This window comes from Cottoperca gobio, chromosome 10, assembly GCF_900634415.1.
Source record: "Cottoperca gobio chromosome 10, fCotGob3.1, whole genome shotgun sequence".
Taxonomy (NCBI): Eukaryota; Metazoa; Chordata; class Actinopteri; order Perciformes; family Bovichtidae; genus Cottoperca; species Cottoperca gobio.
In genome coordinates, this window is record NC_041364.1 from 17,841,727 (window position 1) to 17,864,311 (window position 22,585).

The window sequence follows — 22,585 nt, forward strand, 5'->3', positions numbered from 1 at the left end:
GTATGACAGCTTTATTTGGAAACTGAATGCACTATAAATGTTTTTAAAGCCAAAAGCCTTATTATCATTGTGTTATTATTATTATTATTTTTTTCTTTCAAACTGTATTGTCTTAACTTTGAATCATGTTGTTTTTAACTTTGAAAAAATGTGTTCGAACTTTGTATTGTATTGTTAACTTCTCTGCACATTGAACCTCCCCTCTGTGTATGAAACATGCTTTATTAATTAAATCTTCTCTGCCTAGAAGGTAAAGAAAGCCAACAATCAAACAGGTGCTTTTTTTCTCTACTGAGAAAGAAAAAAAAAAGCAGATGAGAAGAGATGCCAGGAGGAAAACAGTATAATAACTGAATGTTATAGTGATCTGTGCATGAAGTAGGCTAACTGTCCAAATAATATACAAGAAACAGACAAGAGAAGTTCAAAAATATCAAAATATGTATTGTGTTTTGAGTTTTAATAAAAGGAACTTAACTTTTTCATGTAGTTGTTAAGCTAAATCCCTCAGGTTTTACCGTTTCTTATCTGGAGAGCTCCATCTGGAAGACTACATTCTCCCTCTGACCTTGTTATCCCCATTCCGGCCGTGATTAACGGCTAAAAATTTGCATTAGTTTGAAACTGTCTGAATGAGACAGCAGAAGGTGATGTCTGTTGTTAATGAAGTCTCTTAAACAAAAGCCCTACAACGTTCTTTTTGGCAGATCAAAAATGGGCTCATGCTGGATCGACAGGGCAAAAGCCACCCATGTTGATGCCACATCTTTCAACTGTCAGCGAAAAGTCTGTACAAGACACAAAGAAGAAAACAAACTCATTGGCTGCACGAGCTATCCAAAGAGCCAAGACAATTTGGGAGTGTGACATGCTGGGACAGTGATATTCTAATATTTACTGTGCTTTTCTTGTCTGTCTCCCCTCTTCTCGGCTTATCTCCCGCTCCTTTCTCTCTGTCTTTTTATTTTTTTTTTAAAGCTCCTGATCCACTATGTAAGCTATCTATCTGCAGAAAAATATCATCTATTTGCATATGAGTTAGGCACAGTCAGGATTTACCTATTGAGTTTCGAGGTTTATGGCGCAGCATGAGGCAGGACATTTCATACATTTAAATCGGATATGTTAAAGCGGGACTTTACCATCCAAATGCGACCTCATCCCTTGTTTTGAAATCAGTTATGCAAATTTTGACAGGTTGACCCTCTAACCTCCAATCATTAACACACTTTGCCAATTGTGCCAGGATGTTAAATTCCACTAGGTTTGAAGTGTGTGTCTTCTGTTTTTTCTTTCTTTCTTTCTTTCTTTCTGTCTGTGTTTAGTGTAAATGATTGTCATGCTGCCTATGTTTCAGGGTAAATAAAGGCCTAAGGGTGACGCCGATCAAAGGGTTTATATTTATTTTTTAACATAGGTGCAGGATAACTAGAGAACAGAATAACAACAATTAAACTGATTCTATTAGTCACAGTTCATCAAAAATGAGTAGTAGTTATTGGAGAGTTTATTTAAAGTACATTTACATTTTAGCGGGAACCATGGACTCATAGCGTATAATGTGCGTAGTGTGTTCCATGTGTTTCATAGAAAATGTATTCTATGATATTATATTATTGTCTGGATTACAATTGCTGTATCGAGACATACCGTATATAAGACAGCAACATATTATTTTACAATACTTGTTAGCGCATTGCATCTGACTTTATGCACACATTCACATTACTGTTCCACATCTGACTAAACACATGTACATTACAGTTGTTAGTAATATGGTATCTTTATTTGTTTTAAATATAATAACACTCTTTATATTACAGCATTTTTATTCTATGTAAACTATATATGTTCTTCCTTTTAAATTGCCTTATTATAAATGTCAGTCACAGAAGAAAGTAACCTGAATTTCTTTGTACAGCGCAAACCGGTTTCTCTGTGACAATAAATCTTTGACTTAATAAAAACGTATGTACTTTCACAGAGTCTCAACTATCCATGATGTTGAATACATTTTTGAGAACAGTATTGAAATTCATCCTAATATTCTACTCGGAGGACAATTAAGAATGTCGTGATTGTTGTCACTGTGTTGAGTGACTGTGCTTATTTAGCCGTTTATTCACGCTTCAGCTTCTTCACAGCTTTCTACAGTTGGTCCCTCTCTCCAGATAAAGCTGTTTGCATCCAGTCAGCAGTATCTGTGGTGTGACAGACAGGGATTTTAGTGTTTAGTGTAGCAAAGAGGGACGGCATGGGAATGTGGATTTTTTGCCGTTTAAGAGAATCAGTTAGCTATCCATCACACAAAGATCGGGTTACACCAACATGCAGGTTCTCCTCTACTGGTCATCGCTTTTCTGACAGGACTGTTTTCTGTCAGTGAGCGCTTATCGTCGGGCTTTATCCTCTTTCTTTGTTTTTTTTAGATGGGTTGGGTGTTTGAGGGAAATCATATAGTTCCTTGGTAATAATAATAATAATAATAATTTATAATCCTTCATTAAAATAAAATGAGAAATCAAACTGTAGAACTCTGAAAACTTTTATTCATATCAAAAACACAACATATATAGAATACCATACATTCGGAATCAATTTTGTACAATAACCAACAAACCAACAAAAATAAATGTATAACATTACACAACACATTGACGTATTTACAAAGTACAATTACCACTATTGGACTCCAAGACTGTAAGTTCATCAGACTGTTAAGCTTTAGTACTAGGCCTACAAATAAAACATGAAATAAATTCTACCTTTTGTTAATTCTTACACACACACTATGTAGACAATGGTGTAATTCAACTACTCCTCTAAATGTGCTGTCTGAGCGTTTTATGGGTGATACCATCAAAGAATCTCAGATAGCATTGTGGAATGACTTGATGTCAGCAGTTCAGATCCAGGATCTGTTAATAATGAGTCAGATCTGATAGAGACTCGCTTTAGTTTGTATAAAAGCTGACTGAGGATCTGATAACGAGACCGACTGCGGTTTCAGGGAGTGACACTCGTAGCCCACTGCAGCTGACTCAGCTGTTACTGTGGGAATCAAAGCCTTTTTACTCTGCTGTCACACGCTATAGTGATCTTCAACTGTCTCAGTCAGCGCAAACTTTGTGTCTTTGTGTGTCTTTCACGACCAAACCTCTCTCAAACAAAAGTGAACAGACAGGTAACATTTAATGACCAAACTCCCCCCCCCCCCCCCCAATGTCTTATTAAACCTCTGTGCCCTCACGATGATAGATGATTCCTGTTGAGCCAAGTGTGGGGTAGAAATGCCCACTGGACCCACTGTACTGGCTGAGGATGGGGCTAGTGTAGCCTAGGGAGGAGTGGGTGGGTGAAGAGGAGAGCACTGGGAGAGCTGGCACTTGTGGTACCCACTCTGGGCCACCTGGGTTGGGGGAGTAGGTGCTAAAGCTTCCAGGTTGCGTGGGTCTATGAGGCCCATCTAAAGCGAGGTTGATCTGCAGCGGCCTGCTCAACCCATCACCTCCCACCTCATTAGCTGCTCCGACTGCCACTCCAGACATCTCGGATAAGAAGCTGCTGAGACAAGGTGCGGGGCCTGACGATGAAGGGGAGGGGATCCTGTCTGGCGTGGGAGAGATGTGCAGGGCAGTTGAGAGTTTGGGGCTGCCCCTCTCGTTGTCACCTGACTCCGGAACCCCTGAGCCATCAACACCGGAGAGGGAATCAGACTTTCTCTTCCTTTTGCGGCGGAAGTTTCCATTGTCGAACATCTTTTCGCAATTTGGGTCAAGTGTCCAGTAGTTGCCCTTGCCTGTGACGTAGGAATGCAGAGATGGTGAGGTTCAATTTGAATTTGAAAATGGGAAAATAGCTTTGTGCACACCAAGAAAACACTACAGCACATTCAAAACATATTCCTAACTTGAAATGAGGCACAAGTCTTCCCTTTCTAAGATATTCAAGACAGAGCCAAAAGCAAACCAAAAAGAAAATATTACCTGGATCATCTTCATCTCTTGGTACTTTTTTGAAGCAGTCGTTGAGTGACAGGTTGTGTCTGATGGAATTTTGCCACCCTGCTTTGCTTTTGTTGTAGAAAGGGAAATTGTCAGCCACATACTGATAAATCTGACTCAATGTCAGTCTCCTGTCTGGTGCTCCGTGGATAGCCATGGCGATGAGAGCGGAGTAGGAGTAAGGTGGCCTAACCAGCTTCATCAGGTCTTCCTGTGAGGGGAGAGAGAACCAGCTCAGCTCCCCTCCTGGACATCAGATACATTGTTGTAGTGTGAACGGAACTCACCAGCCGCCCAGCCTCGTTGTTGTGTAGGTTGACAGCAGCTCTGGAGTCCTGACCTGTCTCCTGCGCATCCACGTACTGTTTGGAAATCTTCTCTCCGAAATCCACGTTGTCACTACAGCCACCCCACAGCCAGCCACTACCGCCTGCACAGAACAGATAACTTACATCAGGTCACCACATTTAACCCACTAAAGAAAGAAAATGTCATAACTTTAAATGCGTATGCATTGCATATATGCCATGAGCACAACATGCCATACTATGATTGTTTTGTGGTGGGAACTCACCAATTTTTCCGTTTTTGGAAAGGTCACAGCCGCAGTTGTCGAGGTCTCCCAGACTGCAGTTTCTGGTCAGAGTGTACATGACCCCCGCTGCACTGATGGCGTGGACGAAAGAAGTCTCTCTGGTGGCTGTTAATGGGAGAACATGGGAAATCACGATTCAGTGAATGCAAAAGAAATACCCGGCTCCAGCAGGACCCAGGTAAGGCCTCTGCATGCCGTAGTGCTGAGGGACAAAGGGAGGGCCGGGGTTTCCAGGTGGGCCGGTGGTAGCCAGGTAGGGGGGTGTGTTGATCCCGGTGCCGTTGAACCAGAGGTAAGGGTTTGTTGAGGAGGTGGCGTAGTCACTCAGGTCGTAGGAAGTCGGAGTGGTGCGCTGAGGACTCGGCAATGAGGGAGGAGGGTAGTAACAGTCACTGTACATGCTGAGCTCAGGGGGCTCCTGGCCGAGGCTGGGGAACTGCGGGCCACACCGAGGAGGAGACTGGCCCTGGGCCTCAAATGAAGACATTGTGAAATTTCTTCTTACCTCTCAAAATCTCGTCTCAACACTTTGCCTGTCCTTCCTTTCTATGCAAACCTCTTTTTGCATTGGTTTTTGTCAGATCTCAAAAGTCCTTTTCTTCTTCAGACCTTTGCAGGTATTTGAATGTGAGCGGATCCAACTGATGGTCTCTACACTTACAAGTTACCCTTCTCCACCCCTTTCTTGTCTGTTTGCCCTTCCTCACCTGTCACACCTGCTTTATCTGTTTCCCTAGAAACGCCCCTGCCTTGTTTGATTGGTTGTTTTCTCAGGTGAGAAGTCAGTTCCTGCTTTCTCACAGTTTTTTTTTTTCATACTGTCAGCTTGTTCAGTTCCTCCAGGGGTTTTCTTCACCCTCAATTAAATAATTTTCCACTCAAGTTGTTGCTCCAACATTCATTAAGTTAAGTCATGTGTATTTTTGGATGATTATGATAACAATTTAAATAGAATACAACAATATTGTTGTCCCTATTTAGATTCTACATTGTAATCATTCTTTCTTCCACATGGTATTCCTGATGTCATGGACAGCGTATTCATTATAACGACGAACAACAGAAGACAAAGACACTTTTGTGAATGCTTTCTAATTCAATATGAATAATACAGTATTTAATGTTACATAAATAATACATTATATTCATACTTTCTGTAAACCTTGGTACATTATAAATAAAGAGTGATTTTTTTATTTGCCCTCTTTAAACCAGGTGTAGCAGTAGAATTACAATAGAAGTATGAAAAGAACATAGACTAAATCAGCAGTAGGAACAATGGGCAAATGACATCATTGCAGTTACTGTAGCTATATATAGTTAAACTTTGAATATATCATATTTGATAGTAATTAGCCAATTTAAATTTAGTCACGGAAACTGTAGGGGACAGTTTCTCTTCATATGTAAGCTAATATTCTTCCAGAATTTCACAAATTCTACCTATACCTTAAATGACCACTTGTGTGTCAGTGGCAATGTATTATACAGTACGTTTATGGAATAGGGATTTTGTGTGATTTTTTTTTTCCTGTCTCTTTATTGAAATGTGAACAAACAGACATTCAGGAAGATCATTAATAAAAAGTGTCGCCTACAAAGGTACATTTCAATCAAATTAAATATGAAAGGTACCTAAAGACATTTAAATATAAAAAAAGGTACCTAAACATAAGAAATAAACAATAATATCAAAAAGTCAACATATCTTAATCAGGGGCTACAGAAGGGATACTTTCCTTAAATAATCCTGAAAATCGTAGGAAGGTACGTCATCACGTTTTAAAATGAGAATGCGCCGTTTCTTTTTTAAAGTAAGCGCGAGAACTTTTAAATTCAAACTAACTTGCCGAAGAAAAGCCCTCTACTGTAAGTTTTGCACATTTTCAAATTAGACAATACATCTAAACCAATATATTTCTGATAAAAAATTCCAGCTAGTATTTGTAGGTACTGTATTTCCTCTTGACAGATGGAACCTACGATGCTAACGGTAGACTGCAGCGTCGGTAGTTAGCTAGCTAACGTTAGCTAACGTTTACCTTTCCTGTCATGACAAGCAGCTAGCGTCAGGAACAGCTTGCTGGTGTCAGCTGAAGTTAGGTTTTTTTTGCGCAGAAGTCTCTTGATACTGTGTCACTTACCGACAGCTGATACAATCCATATGTTGGTTTGTAATGTAGATGGCCCATTTATCTTCGCTCCCCGAGCTTCAGCAAGGAAGCATCGACGACGTGTTGCAGGTGAACAAGGATTTGGAGAGCACCATAGAAGCCGTTGAACATACTTCGGGTATGTTACTTTGTCTTATTGCTTCGTTAGACCCGTTTCATTCAATATCGCAGTAATTGAGGATTCAGATTTGGCGTGGAGTGGTGGTAACTAACATACATGTCTGATACTTACTTTTTCTGTGCACCTGCAGTGCAGTTGACCTGGATGGGTTATGACATGGTGGCACTGCGGACCAGTCCCGAGCTGGGGACCTCTATGCAGAAACTGGAAGAAGCCTATAATAGATGCAGAGTTGTTATCTGTGGAGACCGAGAACAGCCGGAGTCAGATATGGGCATATGACCTGAGGCTACCACCACTGTAGCTACTCCGATATTATTTTAGTTCATAAGAGTGTACTGAGCTTAAGTGGAAAGCTTGTAAATGTCGTTTTTAAACTTTGCTATTTAGAAGCAGGTATTTGGACTGATGTGTATGTACAGACTTCAGCTCTTTGTTATGTTTATGTTTATCTTAGCATTTCCTGCACATGTTGCTTGTAGTTCATAACGTGTTCTGATCTGTTTAGCCTGTTAAATTGAACAATTAATAACTAATAAAAAAAAATAAAAAAAATAAGGGAGAATGTTTTGTGTTATTTAAAACATATAGACCTGCATGCCTGGCACCTACATTTGTATTGTATTGTATATGTAAATGTATTGATGTCATTTTATGACATCAATACATTTACTTTTACATTTACATTTACTAAGGATGTTGCACCAGCTTTCAGAACTGCTTTTCAAGATTGAAAGAGTTTGTGTAAGGTTTATAATTATAGTTGACATAGCCTGTTTTGTTCTTATGCAACTATTTTTCAGATGGAAAACACAGAGATGAGCACAGAACACGCTACTTCAACGGCCTGCCTTGTTCTGGAAAACGTACTGAAAGGGCTGGTGTCCTTATCTAACTGCATGGATCAACTGGCATGTATGTTTGACTGTTTATCCCCAATCTGCTCTCTTCACATCTCCTAAATGTCCGCAAGCATAAATTATGCCAGTAACATTACCTTGATGATCGATTTGCAAATATGCAAATCGCATGATGTAACTGTTATCCTAGATCTAAAATGTGACAGCAACATTTGGATTATTTTACACCAACTGCTGCTCAACATCAGCTTGCTTGTATAGGTCGGTGGTGCGGAGTTGCACAATGTGACATGATGTCTGTCAGATCGCACTGCTGATGGGTAGATAGGAGCAACGGATGGATTTTACACACATAGTTGTCCGTCATGCTATTTGATGTGAGGCATGAGGTTGCAACTTCTTTCTTTTGCCAGTTGTGAGTCAAAGTAGTCTGTTCATTGTGTTCATTTTGACACATGCTTACTTTAATAACTCAGCCTGGAAAAAAACACGAGAGGTTTGTTGTCTATTTTGGCTGTGTCCATTTTTTAAAATGATATATTACTACCATTTTGTACCAATAAGAAGATACAATAAAATGTATGAGATCTACCCGTTATTTTAGAGAGCTGTTGCCAGTTTTGAAATTGATAACTTACTAAAAACAAAAAGAAGAGATCCCAAAGATTAAATGCTAATTTAGTAATTTAGTTTGTTTGTGCTGTCTCACTCCAAAATAGTTATAATGGTTCCAGCTGTGCGTAGCTCCTTTGTTTTCAATCAGAATTGTACTGCACAACAATTCTGTTCTTCAACAATCAACCTAATTTAGGATGCACACTGACTCTCTTATGTAAATTGCATGCACAACATATTCAAAACCGGGTTAGAATTCACATGTAGAATAAATAGGATATATCAAAATGGAAAGCAATTTGTCAGTGATCACAAGTGTAATTGATGTACTTCTGTTTGAGTAATGTATCTTTGCGTCAGACGTACAGTGAATACCAGGACTGCTTTATAATAACAAGACAAAATAGAGAGGAATGTATACAAGTTTATCATTCAGGTGATTCCCTGTTAAGTACTACCATCCTTTTGTGTGTGTGTCTTCTTTATATATTTTGAAACCTGAATTTAGCGCCTTGAGATTGCTTTTAGCTTGGACAGGCGCTTTACAAATAAAAAAAATATTATTATTATAATATTTCAGACATTTTAGAACTGTGTTGACCTGAGGCACTTCTTCTAAAACAAAGTATTTGTTTTTTCTGCCTGCAGTGCGAACCCAGCTGAGGCAATGTGATCTGATCGTTTGTGTAGGACACCCTGACAAGTTGCCGTTTCTGAAAATCCAAGAAGCTCCGAAGCAGCAGCCTCCAGCTTGACAACTTGAGACATGATGAACAGAGGTAATGCTGTGTGTTTAATAAAATATACACGCCATCCACCATGTAACAATCATCCCTTGTCTCTTATTCTGGTTACTAAAATACACGGAAATCAAAAAGCGGAATTACATAACAATGACCTTTTGTGAATTTCTTTGACATTTGCTTGGTTGTTTATAAACAGTTTCTGAGCCAGCCACACATATTCATGCGACGCAAATTAGCACACAGAAACGGAGGCAAACACAGTAGGCTTGGTGGTGGTACTGGTCAGAGTCCCGCAGGGTGCAGCAGACAACACTGGCTCTGCGCTTCAAAGCTCTGGTCTGTGGCATCAATGAGCAGCAGAGGGGTGTGTGTGTGGTGGGTAATCATCTCCTTCACCCCGGGGAAACTCTACAGCACAGCAGCACACAAAAAAGATGACAGGGACCCTAATGACGCAGCGCAGCGCAAGTCAGCATCAAACACTCCCGGAGGCATGCCACAAGATGGGAACTTTTCAAACTGACTTCCTCCTCTCATTTTAACATGGCATCATCATTCTCAGTTTACCTTGGTGTTTTTGAGGCCAGTGCCCAGGGAGTAGAAGTTGCCTTGGTTACGGATCTTAATGTTGTAAACCTTGCCTTGTTTCAGCAGCATCAGGGTGTAGGGGTGCTCAACTGCGCCCTGCGAGCTGTCCCTCACCACAAATGCCCCGTCCTACAGACACAAATATGGACAAGTCCACGCAGACACATGTTTCAGCCAGTTTAACATGATAATGCAATTAAAATCCGGTGAACTTCAGCCGCATTGTTTTGTGTGCACGTGTGTCTGTGCTCCAAAAAGAGGAGGATGAGATCTGAGAGGCAGCACCTGACCTTGTTCACCTCTCTGAGAGCAGCTTCAGCTTCATGTCTGGTCACCTTTCCTCCATACCAGCTGGGATCCAAACCCTGGATGCAATGTAATAAATCATAGTAAAAACGTTAAAACTCTTTCTTCTCATGTTCCTTTTGCAGGGACAGAAATGTGTTTGACTGATTATTGTTCGTGTAGCACAAATGTAACACATATTCCCAATTAGCCAAACTATTGAATACAATCTCTAAGAGTTCAGAGCACACAGAAGGTTTCCACCATTGTGTTCTTTTTACAACAGCGCCATCTGCTGTTTGCCTTACGAAAGTACTCAAAGTGTGTCGTGTTCTCCAGCTGGAACAGTGGAGATCGTGGCTCAATTGTGATTCCGCTTTTGATTCTCACCTTTCTTGGTCCTGGTATTGGATTGTTAACCATAGCAGGCTGTGTTTGCAGTGGAGGAGCTGGAATTAATTTACTTGATCTGGGAGGGGAGAGATTAATTGGAACATCATTCAACAAACAAATGATTGCATTTCCCAGAGAGTAGGTTTCTTCACTTTTTCTTACAAGATAGAGAATCTACCGGGGCCCCCCTCATGTATGTCCCTTGGAATAATTTGACGTAGCCCATTTTATACACTTCTATAGTCTTAGTTATGTGAAAGAACGACACAAGAGCAATGTATTAAGATATTACACATGTGTTTTAAACATCTTGCACCATCCCAACACAGAACCAATAAAACGATGCCATTGACATCAGTTCAATTAGCTGCAAGTAACAATGTACCGAAACAAAACATCAAAGGAAAATCATGAGAAAAGGGTTCATTTGAAATAGCACTAAACAATTATTTGAAATGTTCCATAATCGATATTTGTTGTCAAATAGCATCTAAACGGAAATGCTGTCACACTGCAGAGATGTCTCAGCCTATACAACATATTCTACAGACTTAAGAAAACATCTTTGGTGCAGATCCTCTCAAGAATCACACCATAATCATTTTAATATGTTTTTCAATGAAAATAGGAACAATAATGTAAAATGATCATTCAGTCTTATATCGTAAATCATATCGCAATTGTAATCTCAGTCAAAATAATTGGAATTACATACGTTTTCCTAAACGTTCAACCCTAATTTAAAGTGCATTTCAGGACATACACACTGACGCATATCAAGAGAAGTGTGAAGCGTTTCACTCATATAAGCATTTATAAAACGGACATGTCAAATTAAGCAATCTGATTGGTTCTTAGAATTGTAGTTACTTTTCACAACAAGTCAGTATCCCTCCGCGTCTGAGAAAAAGCTACAACCGTTACAGCTGTTAAATTACGTCCGTTAAGGAAACAAACTTACAAAGCTTTACTCTGGAGGAGTGGATTGATCAGTGCCTATCTCCGGAGAGAAAATCCCCTAAAAGACGACATGCAGAGCTACGTGAAGAGCAGGTAGACCAAATATTAGTTAGTGTTTTGCATAGCCACCACCTCGCACTATGTTTTGAGCAGAAGGGCAATGGGAGGGACAGATGTAGGGGAACATCAGGATTGGAATAAAAATACTAGGGAAAGTGAGATGGTGGAGAGGGAGAGAGAAGGAGAGAGAAGAGAGAGAGAGAGTAGATAGAAGAGGAGAGAGATAGCGAGAAGAGAGAGAGAGAGAGAGAGATAGAGAGAGAGAGAGAGAGAGAGAGACGAGAAGAGGAAGGAGAGAGAGAGAAGGACGAGAAGAGATAGAGAGATAGAGAGAGGAGAAGGAGAGAGAGGATGAGGAGAGAGTAAGAGAGAGAGATGAGAGAGTAGAGAGGAGAGAGAGAGTAGATGGAGAGAGGGAAGGGGGTATAGAGATAGATAGAGAGGAAGAGAGAGGAATAGAGAGAGGAAGAGAGAGAGAGAGAGGGAAGTAGAGATTAAGATAGAGAGAGGAGAAGAGGAAGAGAGATAGAGAGAGAGAGAGAGACAGCAGAGATGAAGAGAGAGAGAGGAATAGAGAGAGATAGATAGAGAGAAGAGGAGAGGAATATAGAGAGAAGAAAGTAAGAGAGAGAGAGAGGAATAGAGAGGAGATGAGAGAAGATAGAGAGAGAGGATAGAGAAATAGAGATATAGATAGATATATATATATAGAGAGAGATATATAGTAGATAAGAGATAATATATGATATATATATATAGATAAGATATATATAGATATATATATATAATATATATATAGTAATAGTATATATATAATATATATATATATATAAGATATATATATATATTATATATATATATAAATATAAAATCTAATTAAATAGTTTTTATTAATATGATGTTCAAATAAATAGTCCCCCATTGCCTTCTGCTCAAAACATAGTGCGAGGTGGTGGTATGCAAAACACTAACTAATATTGGTCTACCTGCTCTTCACGTAGCTCTGCATGTCGGCTTTTTAGGGGATTTCTCTCCGGAGATAGGCACTGATCAATCCACTCCTCCAGAGTAAAGCTTTGTAGTTGTTTCTTAACGGACGTAATTAACAGCTGTAACGGTTGTAGCTTTTTTCAGACGCGGAGGGATACTGACTTGTTGTGAAAAGTAACTACAATTCTAAGAACCATCAGATTGCTTAATTGACATGTCCGTTTTATAAATGCTTATATGAGTGAAACGCTTCACACTTCTCTTGATATGCGTCAGTGTGTATGTCCTGAAATGCACTTTAAATTAGGGTTGAACGTTTAGGAAAACGTATGTAATTCCAATTATTTTGACTGAGATTACAATTGCGATATGATTTACGATATAGACTGAATGATCATTTTACATTATTGTTCCTATTTTCATTGAAAAACATATTAAAATGATTATGGTGTGATTCTTGAGAGGATCTGCACCAAAGATGTTTTCTAAGTCTGTAGATATGTTGTATAGTGAGACATCTCTGCGTGTGACAGCATTTCCGTTTAGATGCTATTTTGACAACAAATATCGATTATGGAACATTTCAAATAATGTTTAGTGCTATTTCAAATGAACCCTTTTCTCATGATTTCCTTTGATGTTTTTTGTTCGGTACATTGTTACTTGCAGCTAATTGAACTGATGTCAATGGCATCGTTTTATTGGTTCTGTGTTGGGATGGTGCAGATGTTTAAAACACATGTGTAATATCTTAATACATTGCTCTTGTGTCGTTCTTTCACATAACTAAGACTATAGAAGTGTATAAAATGGGCTACGTCAAATTATTCCAAGGACATACATGAGGGGGCCCCGGTAGATTCTCTACTTGTAGAAAAAGTGAAGAAACCTACTCTCTGGGAAATGCAATCATTTGTTTGTTGAATGATGTTCCAATTAATCTCTCCCCTCCCAGATCAAGTAAATAATTCCAGCTCCCTCCACTGCAAACACAGCCTGCTATGGTTAACAATCCAATACCAGGACCAAGAAGGTGAGAATCAAAGCGGAATCACAATTGAGGCCACGATCTCCACTGTTCCAGCTGGAGAACACGACACACTTGAGTACTTTCGTAAGGCAAACAGCAGATGGCGCTGTTGTAAAGAACACAATGGTGGAAACCTTCTGTGTGCTCTGAACTCTTAGAGATTGTATTCAATAGTTTGGCTAATTGGGAATATGTGTTAATTTGTGCTACACGAACAATAATCAGTCAAACACATTTCTGTCCCTGCAAAAGGAACATGAGAAGAAAGAGTTTTAACGTTTTTACTATGATTTATACATTGCATCCAGGGTTTGGATCCCAGCTGGGATGGAGGAAAGGTGACCAGACATGAAGCTGAAGCTGCTCTCAGAGAGGTGACAAAGGTCAGGTGCTGCCTCTCAGATCTCATCCTCCTCTTTTTGGAGCACAGACACACGTGCACACAAAACAATGCGGCTGAAGTTCACCGGATTTTAATTGCATTATCATGTTAAACTGGCTGAACATGTGTCTGCGTGGACTGTCCATATTTGTGTCTGTAGGACGGGGCATTTGTGGTGAGGGACAGCTCGCAGGGCGCAGTTGAGCACCCCTACACCCTGATGCTGCTGAAACAAGGCAAGGTTTACAACATTAAGATCCGTAACCAAGGCAACTTCTACTCCCTGGGCACTGGCCTCAAAAACACCAAGGTAAACTGAGAATGATGATGCCATGTTAAAATGAGAGGAGGAAGTCGTTTGAAAAGTTCCCATCTTGTGGCATGCCTCCGGGAGTGTTTGATGCTGACTTGCGCTGCGCTGCGTCATTAGGTCCCTGTCATCTTTTTGTGTGTGCTGCTGTGCTGTAGAGTTTCCCCGGGGTGAAGGAGATGATTACCCACCCACAACACACCCCTCTGCTGCTCATTGATGCCACAGACCAGAGCTTTGAAGCGCGAGCCAGTGTTGTCTGCTGCACCCTGCGGGACTCTGACCAGTACCACACCAAAGCCTACTGTGTTTGCCTCGTTTCTGTGTGCTAATTTGCGTCGCATGAAATGTGTGGCTGGCTCAGAAACTGTTTATAAAAACCAAGCAAAGTCAAAGAAATTACACAAAAGGTCATTGTTATGTAATTCCGCTTTTTGATTTCCGTGTATTTTAGTAACCAGAATAAGAGACAAGGGATGATTGTTACATGGTGGATGGCGTGTATATTTTATTAAACACACAGCATTACCTCTGTTCATCATGTCTCAAGTTGTCAAGCTGGGCTGCTGCTTCGGAGTTCTTGGTTTTCAGAAACGGCAACTTGTCAGGGGTGTCCTACACAAACGATCAGATCACATTGCCTCAGCTGGGTTCGCACTGCAGGCAGAAAAAACAAATACTTTGTTTAGAAGAAGTGCCTCAGGTCAACACAGTTCTAAAATGTCTGAAATATTATAATAATAATATTTTTTTATTTTGTAAAGCGCCTGTCCAAGCTAAAAGCAATCTCAAGGCGCTAAATTCAGGTTTCAAAATATATAAAGAAGACACACACACAAAAGGATGGTAGTACTTAACAGGGAATCACCTGAATGATAAACTGTATACATTCCTCTCTATTTTGTCTTGTTATTATAAAGCAGTCCTGGTATTCACTGTACGTCTGACGCAAGATACATTACTCAAACAGAAGTATCAATTACACTTGTGATCACTGACAAATTGCTTTCCATTTTGATATTCCTATTTATTCTACATGTGAATTCTAACCCGGTTTTGAATATGTTGTGCATGCAATTTACATAAGAGAGTCAGTGTGCATCCTAAATTAGGTTGATTGTTGAAGAACAGAATTGTTGTGCAGTACAATTCTGATTGAAAACAAAGGAGCTACGCACAGCTGGAACCATTATAACTATTTTGGAGTGAGACAGCACAACAAACTAAATTACTAAATTAGCATTTAATCTTTGGGATCTCTTCTTTTTGTTTTAGTAAGTTATCAATTTCAAAACTGGCAAACAGCTCTCTAAAATAACGGGTAGATCTCATACATTTTATTGTATCTTCTTATTGGTACAAAATGGTAGTAATATATCATTTTAAAAATGGACACAGCCAAAATAGACAACAAACCTCTCGTGTTTTTTTCCAGGCTGAGTTATTAAAGTAAGCATGTGTCAAAATGAACACAATGAACAGACTACTTTGACTCACAACTGGCAAAGAAGAAAGAAGTTGCAACCTCATGCCTCACATCAAATAGCATGACGGACAACTATGTGTGTAAAATCCATCCGTTGCTCCTATCTACCCATCAGCAGTGCGATCTGACCAACATCATGTCACATTGTGGCAACTCCGCACCACCGACCTATACAAGCAAGCTGATGTTTGAGCAGCAGTTGGTGTAAAATAATCCAAATGTTGCTGTCACAATTTTAGATCTAGGATAACAGTTACATCATGCGATTTGCATATTTGCAAATCGATCATCAAGGTAATGTTACTGGCATAATTTATGCTTGCGGACATTTAGGAGATGTGAAGAGAGCAGATTGGGGATAAACAGTCAAACATACATGCCGTTGATCCATGCAGTTAGATAAGGACACCAGCCCTTTCAGTACGTTTTCCAGAACAAGGCAGGCCGTTGAAGGTAGCGTGTTCGTGCTCATCTCTGTGTTTTCCATCTGAAAAATAGTTGCATAAGAACAAAACAGGCTATGTCAACTATAATTATAAACCTTACACAAACTCTTCAATCTTGAAAGCAGTTCTGAAAGCTGGTGCAACATCCATTAGTAAATGTAAATGTAAAAGTAAATGTATTGATGTCATAAAATGACATCAATACATTTACATATACAATACAATACAAATGTAGGTGCCAGGCATGCAGGTCTATATGTTTTAAATAACACAAAACATTCTCCCTTATTTTTTTATTTTTTTATTAGTTATTAATTGTTCAATTTAACAGGCTAAACAGATCAGAACACGTTATGAACTACAAGCAACATGTGCAGGAAATGCTAAGATAAACATAACTAACAAAGAGCTGAAGTCTGTACATACACATCAGTCCAAATACCTGCTTCTAAATAGCAAAGTTTAAAAACGACATTTACAAGCTTTCCACTTAAGCTCAGTACACTCTTATGAACTAAAATAATATCGGAGTAGCTACAGTGGTGGTAGCCTCAGGTCATATGCCCATATCTGACTCCGGCTGTTCTCGGTCTCCACAGATAACAACTCTGCATCTATTATAGGCTTCTTCCAGTTTCTGCATAGAGGTCCCCCAGCTCGGGACTGGTCCGCAGTGCCACCATGTCATAACCCATCCAGGTCAACTGCACTGCAGGTGCACAGAAAAAGTAAGTATCAGACATGTATGTTAGTTACCACCACTCCACGCCAAATCTGAATCCTCAATTACTGCGATATTGAATGAAACGGTCTAACGAGCAATAAGACAAAGTACATACCGAAGTATGTTCAACCGGCTTCTATGGTGCTCTCCAAATCCTTGTTCACCTGCAACACGTCGTCGATTGCTTCCTTGCTGAAGCTCGGGGGAAGCGAAGATAAATGGGCCATCTACATTACAAACCACATATGGATTGTATCAGCTGTCGGTAAGTGACACAGTATCAAGAGACTTCTGCGCAAAAAACAACCTAACTTCAGCTGACACCAGCAAAGCTGTTCCTGACGCTAGCTGCTTGTCATGACAGGAAAGGTAAACGTTAGCTAACGTTAGCTAGCTAACTACCGACGCTGCAGTCGAACCGTTAGCAATCGTAGGTTCCATCTGTCAAGAGGAAATACAGTACCTACAAATACTAGCTGGAATTTTTTATCAGAAATATATTGGTTTAGATGTATTGTCTAATTTGAAAATGTGCAAAACTTACAGTGAGAGGGCTTTTTCTTCGGCAAGTTAGTTTGAATTTAAAAGTTCTCGCGCCTTACTTAAAAAAAGAAACGGCGCATTCTCATTTTAAAACGTGATGACGTACCTTCCTACGATTTCAGGATTATTTAAGGAAAGTATCCCTTCTGTAGCCCCTGATTAAGATATGTTGACTTTTTGATATTATTGTTTATTTCTTATGTTTAGGTACCTTTTTTTATATTTAAATGTCTTTAGGTACCTTTCATATTTAATTTGATTGAAATGTACCTTTGTAGGCGACACTTTTTATTAATGATCTTCCTGAATGTCTGTTTGTTCACATTTCAATAAAGAGACAGGAAAAAAAAAATCACCACAAAATCCCTATTCCATAAACGTACTGTATAATACATTGCCACTGACACACAAGTGGTCATTTAAGGTATAGGTAGAATTTGTGGAAATTCTGGAAGAATATTAGCTTACATATGAAGAGAAACTGTCCCCTACAGTTTCCGTGACTAAATTTAAATTGGCTAATTACTATCAAATATGATATATTCAAAGTTTAACTATATATAGCTACAGTAACTGCAATGATGTCATTGCCCATTGTTCCTACTGCTGATTTTAGTCTATGTTCTTTTCATACTTCTATTGTAATTCTACTGCTACACCTGGTTTAAAGAGGGCAAATAAAAAATCACTCTTTATTTATAATGTACCAAGGTTTACAGAAAGTATGAATATAATGTATTATTTATGTAACATTAAATACTGTATTATTCATATTGAATTAGAAAGCATTCACAAAAGTGTCTTTGTCTTCTGTTGTTCGTCGTTATAATGAATACGCTGTCCATGACATCAGGAATACATGTGGAAGAAGAATGATTACAATGTAGAATCTAAATAGGGACAACAATATTGTTGTATTCTATTTAAATTGTTATCATAATCATCCAAAAAATACACATGACTTAACTTAATGAATGTTGGAGCAACAACTTGAGTGGAAAATTATTTAATTGAGGGTGAAGAAAACCCCTGGAGGAACTGAAACAAGCTGACAGTATGAAAAAAAAAAACTGTGAGAAAGCAGGAACTGACTTCTCACCTGAGAAAACAACCAATCAAACAAGGCAGGGAGGGGCGTTCTAGGGAAACAGATAAGCAGGTGTGACAGGTGAGGAAGGGCAAACAGACAAAGAAAGGGGTGGAGAAGGGGTAACTTGTAAGTGTAGAGACCATCAGTTGGATCCGCTCACATTCAAATACCTGCAAAGGTCTGAAGAAGAAAAGGACTTTTGAGATCTGACAAAAACCAATGCAAAAAGAGGTTTGCATAGAAGGAAGGACAGGCAAAGTGTTGAGACGAGATTTTGAGAGGTAAGAAGAAATTTCACAATGTCTTCATTGAGGCCCAGGGCCAGTCTCCTCCTCGGTGTGGCCCGCAGTTCCCCAGCCTCGGCCAGGAGCCCCCTGAGCTCAGCATGTACAGTGACTGTTACTACCCTCCTCCCTCATTGCCGAGTCCTCAGCGCACCACTCCGACTTCCTACGACCTGAGTGACTACGCCACCTCCTCAAACAAACCCTTACCTCTGGTTCAACGGCACCGGGATCAACACACCCCCCTACCTGGCTACCACCGGCCCACCTGGAAACCCCGGCCCTCCCTTTGTCCCTCAGCACTACGGCATGCAGAGGCCTTACCTGGGTCCTGCTGGAGCCGGGGGTCCAGGAGGGGAGCTGAGCTGGTTCTCTCTCTCCCCTCACAGGAAGACCTGATGAAGCTGGTTAGGGCCACCTTACTCCTACTCCGCTCTCATCGCCATGGCTATCCACGGAGCACCAGACAGGAGACTGACATTGAGTCAGATTTATCAGTATGTGGCTGACAATTTCCCTTTCTACAACAAAAGCAAAGCAGGGGTGGCAAAATTCCATCAGACACAACCTGTCACTCAACGACTGCTTCAAAAAAGTACCAAGAGATGAAGATGATCCAGGTAATATTTTTCTTTTTTGGTTTGCTTTGGCTCTGTCTTGAATATCTTAGAAAGGGAAGACTTGTGCCTCATTTCAAGTTAGGAATATGTTTTGAATGTGCTGTAGTGTTTTCTTGGTGTGCACAAAGCTATTTTCCCATTTTCATTTCAAATTCAATTGAACCTCACCATCTCTGCATTCCTACGTCACAGGCAAGGGCAACTACTGGAACACTTGACCCAAATTGCGAAAGATGTTCGACAATGGAAACTTCCGCCGCAAAAGGAAGAGAAAGTCTGATTCCCTCTCCGGTGTTGATTGGCTCAGGGGGTTCCTGGAGTCAGGTGACAACCGGAGAGGGCAGCCCCAAACTCTCACTGCCCTGCACATCTCTCCCACGCCAGACAGGATCCCCTCCCCTTCATCGTCATGCCCCGCACCTTGTCTCAGGCAGCTTCTTCTCCGAGATGTCTGGAGTGGCAGTCGGAGCAGCTAATGAGGGTGGGAGGGTGATGGGTTGAAGCAGGCCGCGCAGATCAACCTCCTGCTTTAGATGGGCCTCATAGACCCACGCAACCTGGAAGCTTTAGCACATACTCCCCAACCCAGGTGGCCCGAGTGGGTACCACAAGTGCCAGCTCTCCCAGGCTCTCCTCTTCACCCACCCACTCCTCCCTAGGCTACACTAGCCCCATCCTCAGCCATACAGTGGTCCAGTGGGCATTTCTACCCCACACTTGGCTCAACAGGAATCATCTATCATCGTGGGGCACAGAGGTTTAATAAGACATTGGGGGGGGGGGGGGGAGTTTGGTCATTAAATGTTACCTGGTCTGTTCACTTTTGTTTGAGAGAGGTTTGGTCGTGAATAAAGACACACAAGACACAAGTTTTGCGCGACTGAGACAGTTGAAGATCCACTATAGCGTTGTGACAGCAGAGTAAAAGGCTTTGATTCCCACAGATAACAGCTGAGTCAGCTGCAGTGGGCTACGAGTGTCACTCCCTGAAACCGCAGTCGGTCTCGTTATCAGATCCTCAGTCAGCTTTTATACAAACTAAAGCGAGTCTCTATCAGATCTGACTCATTATTAACAGATCCTGGATCTGAACTGCTGACATCAAGTATTCCACAATGCTATCTGAGATTCTTGATGGTATCACCCATAAAACGCTCAGACAGCACATTTAGAGGAGTAGTTGAATTACACCATTGTCTACATAGTGTGTGGTGTAGAATTAACAAAAGGTAGAATTTATTTCATGTTTTATTTGTAGGCCTAGTACTAAAGCTTAACAGTCTGATGAACTTACAGTCTTGGAGTCCAATAGGGTAATTGTACTTTGTAAATACGTCAATGTGTTGTGTAATGTTATACATTTATTTTTGTTGGTTTGTTGGTTATTGTACAAAATTGATTCCGAATGTATGGTATTCTATATATGTTGTGTTTTTGATATGAATAAAAGTTTTCAGAGTTCTACAGTTTGATTTCTCATTTTATTTTAATGAAGGATTATAAATTATTATTATTATTATTATTACCAAGGAACTATATGATTTCCCTCAAACACCCAACCCATCTAAAAAAAACAAAGAAAGAGGATAAAGCCCGACGATAAGCGCTCACTGACAGAAACAGTCCTGTCAGAAAAGCGATGACCAGTAGAGGAGAACCTGCATGTTGGTGTAACCCGATCTTTGTGTGATGGATAGCTAACTGATTCTCTTAAACGGCAAAAAATCCACATTCCCATGCCGTCCCTCTTTGCTACACTAAACACTAAAATCCCTGTCTGTCACACCACAGATACTGCTGACTGGATGCAAACAGCTTTATCTGGAGAGAGGGACCAACTGTAGAAAGCTGTGAAGAAGCTGAAGCGTGAATAAACGGCTAAATAAGCACAGTCACTCAACACAGTGACAACAATCACGACATTCTTAATTGTCCTCCGAGTAGAATTTAGGATGAATTTCAATACTGTTCTCAAAAATGTATTCAACATCATGGATAGTTGAGACTCTGTGAAAGTACATACGTTTTTATTAAGTCAAAGATTTATTGTCACAGAGAAACCGGTTTGCGCTGTACAAAGAAATTCAGGTTACTTTCTTCTGTGACTGACATTATATAAGGCAATTTAAAAGGAAGAACATATATAGTTTACATAGAATAAAAATGCTGTAATATAAAGAGTGTTATTATATTTAAAACAAATAAAGATCCATATTACTAAAAACTGTAATGTACATGTGTTTAGTCAGATGTGGAACAGTAATGTGAATGTGTGCATAAAGTCAGATGCAATGCGCTAACAAGTATTGTAAATAATATGTTGCTGTCTTATTACGGTATGTCTCGATACAGCAATTGAATCCAGACAATAATATAATCATAGAATACATTTTCTATGAAACACAGGAACACACTACGCACATTATACGCTATGAGTCCATGGTTCCCCTAAAATGTAAATGTACTTTAAATAAACTCTCCAATAACTACTACTCATTTTGATGAACTGTGACTAATAGAATCAGTTTAATTGTTGTTATTCTGTTCTCTAGTTATCCTGCACCTATGTTAAAAATAAATATAAACCCTTTGATCGGCGTCACCCTTAGGCCTTTATTTACCCTGAAAATAGGCAGCATGACAATCATTTACACTAAACACAGACAGAAAGAAAGAAAGAAAGAAAGAAAAAACAGAAGACACACACTTCAAACCTAGTGGAATTTAACATCCTGGCCAATTGGCAAAGTGTGTTAATGATTGGAGGTTAGAGGGTCAACCTGTCAAAATTTGCATAACTGATTTCAAAACAAGGGATGAGGTCGCATTTGGATGGTAAAGTCCCGCTTTAACATATCCGATTTAAATGTATGAAATGTCCTGCCTCATGCTGCGCCATAAACCTCGAAACTCAATAGGTAAATCCTGACTGTGCCTAACTCATATGCAAATAGATGATATTTTTCTGCAGATAGATAGCTTACATAGTGGATCAGGAGCTTTAAAAAAAAAATAAAAGACAGAGAGAAAGGAGCGGGAGATAAGCCGAGAAGAGGGGAGACAGACACAGAAAGCAAAGTAAATATTAGAATATCACTGTCCCAGCATGTCACACTCCCAAATTGTCTTGGTCTTTGGATAGCTCGTGCAGCCAATGAGTTTGTTTCTTCTTTGTGTCTTGTACAGACTTTTCGCTGACATTGAAAGATGTGGCATCAACATGGGTGGCTTTTGCCCTGTCGATCCAGCATGAGCCCATTTGAATGCACCATTTTCACC

At 40.0% G+C, this 22,585-nt stretch overlaps 2 protein-coding genes and 1 pseudogene across 2 annotated transcripts; 2 read left to right on the forward strand and 1 right to left on the reverse strand.

The window, feature by feature from the left end:
- Nucleotides 1-3,199: 3,199 nt before the first annotated feature.
- LOC115014665 (forkhead box protein I1-ema-like) lies at nucleotides 3,200-5,555 on the reverse strand. Its single transcript, XM_029441687.1, has 3 exons — nucleotides 4,759-5,555; nucleotides 3,987-4,259; nucleotides 3,200-3,799 (listed from the first exon to the last, which is right to left on the reverse strand). Exons 1-3 carry the CDS (start codon nucleotides 5,084-5,086, stop codon nucleotides 3,231-3,233), a joined length of 1,170 nt encoding a protein of 389 aa, XP_029297547.1. The 5' UTR covers nucleotides 5,087-5,555; the 3' UTR covers nucleotides 3,200-3,230.
- A 796-nt stretch (nucleotides 5,556-6,351) lies between these two features.
- Nucleotides 6,352-7,419, forward strand: syce3 (synaptonemal complex central element protein 3). Its single transcript, XM_029441686.1, has 3 exons — nucleotides 6,352-6,468; nucleotides 6,783-6,891; nucleotides 7,025-7,419. The coding sequence occupies exons 2-3, from the start codon at nucleotides 6,783-6,785 to the stop codon at nucleotides 7,174-7,176; spliced, it is 261 nt and encodes an 86-aa protein (XP_029297546.1). The 5' UTR covers nucleotides 6,352-6,468; the 3' UTR covers nucleotides 7,177-7,419.
- A 5,411-nt stretch (nucleotides 7,420-12,830) lies between these two features.
- Nucleotides 12,831-22,559, forward strand: LOC115015089 (forkhead box protein I1-ema-like; annotated as a pseudogene).
- Nucleotides 22,560-22,585: the final 26 nt, after the last annotated feature.